Here is a 6,033-nt window from a genome sequence, read left to right on the forward strand (position 1 = left end):
CTGGACAAGGGTATGCAGCCATACCAGTCCTGTGACCTACATTAGATCCACCAGGGCCTCACCCCAGCAGGATAAGAGAGTCTCTAGAACACTGAGGATAGAAGCACCTCTCACCAGGCTCTAACTCATCAGCTTTAGCAGCTAGAGCAACTAAGAGAACAAACCAGTGAGGGACATCAGTGAGATCCTGGATACCCCAGGGCTTATATCTATAGGGAAGAAAGAATGAAAGTACTAGAGCAGGTCTTATAACTGGGGAACTGCATGAGTGTGAAACACAGAGCACCAGAAACGTCAGGTTGTCAAACTCATCATGTGACGTCAGAGGACACGAGGGTCAGAGGTCAGGAGGGTGAGAGCCATCACAAGGAGCAGGAGTATCTAAAGACCTAGTACTGCTGGGTGTGTAGGGTAAGGCTGGTCAGAAAGATTAACACCATAAACAAGAAAAAGACTTTATTGGTTCTGTGTCCCTGCGTTTCCCTCCGAGCAGCCAGAGTACCCCACCATCCTAAAGACCTTCGTGTGCTGTCTTCACTGTGCCACCCCAGTTCCTTCACTTACACCCCCACTCTATAACTTCTCTCAGCCTTGGCATCATTCAAGCTCCTTGTAGTATCAGAAGACAATCCTTCCATAGGATACTATCAGATTCTGTGTATATCCTATCCAGGGCTCTTGGAGAAGATCCAGCCCTGCCCCACAGATCCCATATTGCAAGGGTCTCAGAAACCATCCCCGGAGGTATCCCCTAGAACAGTGGTTCTCCACCTGTGAGTTGCAATCCCCTTGGGAACCCTCTAGCTCCAAAAATATTTACATTACAATTCATAACAGTAGCAAAATTACAGGCATGAAGTCACAACAAAAATAGTTTTATGGTTGGGGGTCACCACAGCGTGAGGAGCTGTATTAAAGGGTCACAGCAGTAGGAAAGTTAAGAACCACTGTCCTAGAACCTAGTCATTGACTCAGGCCAGGCCTAGGCAAGCTGTGGCTGCAGTGCCTCAGGGATCAGGGCCTTGGAGGACCTTGCCAGCCAAGCCTGCCTTCAATAGGGCAAAGTTCTTGGACTGCTTCCCTCTAGCTTTGAAAGCACTTAGTAGCCTCTTGGCCCAGACCCAGAGGGGCCTTTCTGATTTTACACTTATTGTAGAGTCCCCTTCTGCTGCCCATCCCTTATTTATGACTAGACAAAAGATAGGATGCCCATTTAAGTTGGATTTCAGGTAACAACAAATAATTGCTTCATACAAGTACACCTCAAGAACTTCATGTAAATTCAAATATAGCTATGTGCCCTGTGGTTTTTACTTGCATATCTGGTGCCCTATTACCCAGATCCTGGCTCAGCCCACAGTTCTGAACCTCTACCCTCTCAGGTTTGGAAAATGGCCTTGGCCTTAGCCACTGGCTGGACCCTCAGGTTGAGTCCAAGTCAGTCAGCACCAAGGACACTGGCTCCTTCCTAGATGCCAAAGAAGACAGAGTTCAAAGGTGGGGAGAAGAACAACATCTTGTCCTCGTCACCTGGGTTCATCCCAGTGCCTCACACCTCACCAGGCCAGCCTGGCTCCTAGCAGCTTGGGCTTGAGTTGGAACTGGGTCTTGGTCTGCCATTACGCCCTCTCCCAACCTGGCGGCGGAAGTAGCGGATAGCAGAGATGGTGCCAATGTTGGCCAGCAAGACTGTAAGAGAGACACAAGATATCCTGAGTGCCAGCTCTGGCTTCTTGCTACCTTCTGCCTACATAACCTAGCCTTCAAAGGACAGTATGTTGGAAGTAGGTTAGCAATGACAAAAGCAAGGTCAAAGAGAGCCTGAACCTCCCAAGTACCCTTATCCCTGCTGGCCCAGCAGATGTGGTAAACAACTATAGCCCCTAGGTCTTCTAAACATCATACCCCCTGCCCCGAGAACCTCCAAACCTGTTTTCCAAGCATCTGGAGCATGTAGATCAGAGGTTCTCACAGCCCAAGTGGCAAAGGCAACAAACACTAGGCACATGTCATTCTGGCTGAATGTAAAGGAAGTAAGGGGATTCCGTAGCTCCCCTAGGAAAGAAAAGGACATTAGATGCTCCTCTCTGAGATACGTGTGACATAAAATACCATCTGTCCTAGAAAAATGCGTTGAGTCAGATCTTCCACATGACTTCTCTTATTTAAGGCACTGGATACTATGTATCATAGTTGAATCAGAACAATTTGGGTGCTTTGCCTTTAGGGTCTTCTGTTTTCTGGTTTGTGAAATAGTTTCCAGAGGGGAGAGGAGATATTTTTCCACAGTGCCTAATACAGCCTGGCCTGAGTGGGAATGTGCCCCTATTACCTGCGCCCGTAGGAGCTGGAGGAAGGTTCCTGATGGCACCTAGGACTGAAGTGTCAAAGCCAAGCTGTCCCATCTGGACTGTGTCCTGGGGTAGCTTAGGAACTTAACCTTCCTCATGCAGATCCCAGAGCATGCAAGAGCATACATACAAACACATCCACACAGACAGGTGATCAGGATCATTCCTGCTTCTCTCCCATAGCCTCTTGGCCTAATTCCCTGGACAGTATGTTTCCAGGACCTGGATCAACACCTACCTGCTTCTCTGATTGCCAAGCTAAGATGTTCTTCCGTAGCTGGCACAGGCATGGAATATGCCTCAGGCCCTACTTCCCTGAAGAGCTCTGAGGTCTGCACTTGGACATGGGTGGCCGGTGCCTGACTGTTCCCAAATCCTTCCTCTGTAAAGAAGTGTTCATAGACCTCAGGAATGGAGATAGGCACTAAATCTCCAGGGGGAGCAGGTGCCACAGCCTCTGCCCTTGGGGGTGGGACTGGGGAGCGTCCCCTCTGACGACTTGACCTTTGGGTTCTGCTGTCCTGAAAAAAGAACTCGCATGAGTCAGGCCACTGGACGTCATCCAGGGCTTGGCTGGCTGCTGTCTCATTCTCTACATCTTCATCTTCCTCTTCAATGGTATCACAGAAAAAGAACTCATAGGCCTCAGGGAGAGTCACTGCATAGCATCTTCCAGGCTCAGGTTCTGCTGAGACAGAGGATGGAGGAGGAGGCAGGTGCTTGAGGATCCGAGGTTGGGGGAGTCGGGGCCCAACAGCCACAGCATCCCAGGCTGCAGACCCCCCACGGCTCCCTGCTGCTGTCCTAGGAGCTGAGGGCCAGTCTGGGGTTAAGAAGGGTGGGCCTGTAGGCTCAACTGATCCTGATTCTTCGTGAGTAGGTGCAGCCAAGGAGAATCGTACTTTCTTCTTCTTGGGGGCTTGGGCAGGACCTAGATGAGGCTCCCCTGAGGAATATTCTGAGGACCCTGTTGAGAGCTGCCCTACTGGCTTCTCAAAGTATCCTCCAGGAGACACAGTCACATCTGTATCCACCATGGCAGCTTCAGCCTGGGAAACAGAGGATAAGGAAGGCGTAGCAGGGATAGACAGACTCTCTTCAGACACAGTCTTTGAAACAGAATGAGGCAGATCTGTACAGACCACTGGGGCAGGCACAGAGGGATAAACTTCTGCCTTGATCTCTGAGCCTTCTGTGGATAGGTCCTCACGCAGTCCAGGTATGCAATCAGGGGCAGACTCAGTTTTGTCCGGTTGAAAGATGGAGGCAGGGGTGCACAGAGCCGTGTCAGGGGCAGAGGCAGGTGTAGACTGTTTTGTATTAGGTTGACATTTGGAGGCAAGTGTGGACAAAGTCATGTCAGGTGTGGAGACAGGTATAGACAAAACTATGTCAGATTGAGGCTTGGAAGCAGGTTTAGACAAAGCCGTGCAGGGTTGAGGCTTACAGGCATGTGTAGAGAGAGATGCATTTGGTGTGGCGATGGAGACATCTGGCTGAGGCTTGGATGTCATGTGTAGCTCAGCGCTGGGTGTCTTTCTGGTCTGGTCTGTATCTTGTTCAGTTATTAGAACAGGTGTAGATGGATCCAAGCCTGACTCTTGTCTGGCCATCTGTTCAGGGATGCTAAAGCCAAGTTTAGAAGCACCTGCAGGGTCTGACTGTGGCTTATCCTGCTGGTCTTTTGCCATTAATGTCCCAGACACAAGAACCTCCTTGGGCCTGGTCTCCGTAAGTTGTGGGGAGCTCATCTGAGCAGCAGGAGAGCCCAGAGATCCAGAGCACTTGACCCCCTTGGCACCCACGGCACGCCTCTTCTTACGACCAGGGTTCCGCAATGGAGCTTCAAGGTTGTCTGTGGGACTCTGAGGGATGGCACTGTGGCCAGGGGACTCAGGACTGTGAGAGGGCTCACCAGGAGATCTGGGAGCAGGGCCCTGCAAAAGCCTCTGCATCTTGTCCCTGGAAATTGTTGACCCAGGGAAGGACGAGGCCTGGCCAGGACAGACGCTGTCTGAGCTGAGGAACAGTAGAGCTTCTGACTGTGTGGACGTGCTGGCTACCTGATGACTGGCTTCTAGAGCCAGGACAGGCTCACCCTGAGACCTGCTGACCAGCTGCTGAGTAGCCACGTCCTCCAGTTCACAGCCCTGCTGTCCCCTCCCCTGGGGAGCCAGCTGCCCAGTGAAGAGGGGTGGGGGCCCAGGGGGGCTGCTTCCGCTGCTGTCCCCTTGGTCAATGTCACTGGACAAGAGCTCGTCACCAGAGGCCAGGCCAGCCTGCAAGAGGCCACACTCATCAGCAGTGGCAGAAAACTCAGCCCACTCTCGATCACTGAGCTGGACACTATACTGGAAGTTGTCCATTGCACATCAGCAGAGGTGCTGGAGTAACAGCAAGACTGTGGGCCAGGCAGGGTCTTCACAAATCCAGGCTCCATGCACTAAGTAGTACACACTGCTACCACCTTGCCTGACCTCGTAGGACCTGCCCCCGCCCTGGTAGTCCATTTCCGTCTGGAGGAACCCCAAGACAGACTCCGCTTCTTCCAGATTCTTCTAATTCATTCTTTGAGTTAGAAATCTACTTCAGTTTCCCCTATTTTCAATTCAACTCCAAATAACTTTACCATGACACATTGTCACAGTCCTAAAATGAAATGTTATTTTATTATATGTTATTATATTATATATTTAAGATATATTAGTGAAATAAACTAAAGACCAGTGTTAGTCGTGTTTGAATAGTGTTCCCCCACATCTCTGAGATCTTTCAATGGGATTGACTTCCCTTCTCAACTCTGTCACAGTGGTCTGCATCAAAGACCATCCATCAGAGATCAATTCCCTCTGATGGTCATTTCTAGCCTCCCCAGCCACCACTATTGGCAGCTAACCACAGAAGAGAATCTATAGTATCTGTAAGTGACTAGCCTTCTGGATGATGACCTTCCACCAGCCTTGGCTGGAACAGGTTTTCTGAGCCTACCAAGGTCATGTTGGTACTGGTCAGAACCTGCTCAAAAGTTTGTAAGAGGAGCCTAGGCCAGAGGTCACACAACTTATGTGAGCCCCTCTGAACCCCAGCAATCTGCTCTGGCAGTTCTCAGGGTCTGTACTCCCATCTAGTCCTGCCTGACTATCCAAAGCCCCATTTTGCCATATTTCAGTGAACCAAGATAACCAGAGCCAGCCAAGGCCTCCAGCCTCTGTCCCCTAAAGGGGCTACTCTTGGGGCCTTGGTCAGCAATATCTAGAATGAGGAGAGTGGGACAATTCCTGGACTATGACTGGAACAATCCTAAGTGAGAAAAAACACTGGGGACTTCCTAACTACCAGCCCTTCTCCCCTCTTAAGTTCCTGGAGAGGCCATGGCAAAGCCTTCCTGCCACTAGGACCCCTAGACAGAACCAAAGTGCTAAGTGTATCCTACCTGATTCTCGGCAGCCAGCTGGGGCAGTGGAAGTATGCATCTAGAGGCCTGTCCCCAGGCAGCATGGTGCTAGGCTTCTTAATGCAAGCCCCGCCCCTTCCGCTAAAAATAACCTGTCCCTGGGATCACTTATGACTCGTGCCAGTCTCAGAGCCAAGCCACAAATAGATGGCATTTGAGGGGCCTCCAGCAATATGAAGGACATTTTCCTGGTGTAGGGCCTGCACTGAGGGCTGGCATCAGCTAAGA

At 50.7% G+C, this 6,033-nt stretch overlaps 1 protein-coding gene across 1 annotated transcript; it reads right to left on the reverse strand.

Moving 5' to 3' along the window:
* Positions 1–441: 441 nt before the first annotated feature.
* Positions 442–5,833, reverse strand: LOC121447922 (PGC-1 and ERR-induced regulator in muscle protein 1-like). Its single transcript, XM_041651222.1, has 4 exons — positions 5,785–5,833; positions 2,590–5,000; positions 1,930–2,055; positions 442–1,689 (listed from the first exon to the last, which is right to left on the reverse strand). The coding sequence occupies exons 2-4, from the start codon at positions 4,715–4,717 to the stop codon at positions 1,577–1,579; spliced, it is 2,367 nt and encodes a 788-aa protein (XP_041507156.1). The 5' UTR covers positions 4,718–5,000; positions 5,785–5,833; the 3' UTR covers positions 442–1,576.
* Between the last annotated feature and the right edge of the window lie 200 nt (positions 5,834–6,033).

This window comes from Microtus oregoni, unplaced genomic scaffold (genome assembly GCF_018167655.1).
Source record: "Microtus oregoni isolate MIOR12 unplaced genomic scaffold, Mior012 000005F_ref0000423, whole genome shotgun sequence".
NCBI classification, from domain to species: Eukaryota; Metazoa; Chordata; class Mammalia; order Rodentia; family Cricetidae; genus Microtus; species Microtus oregoni.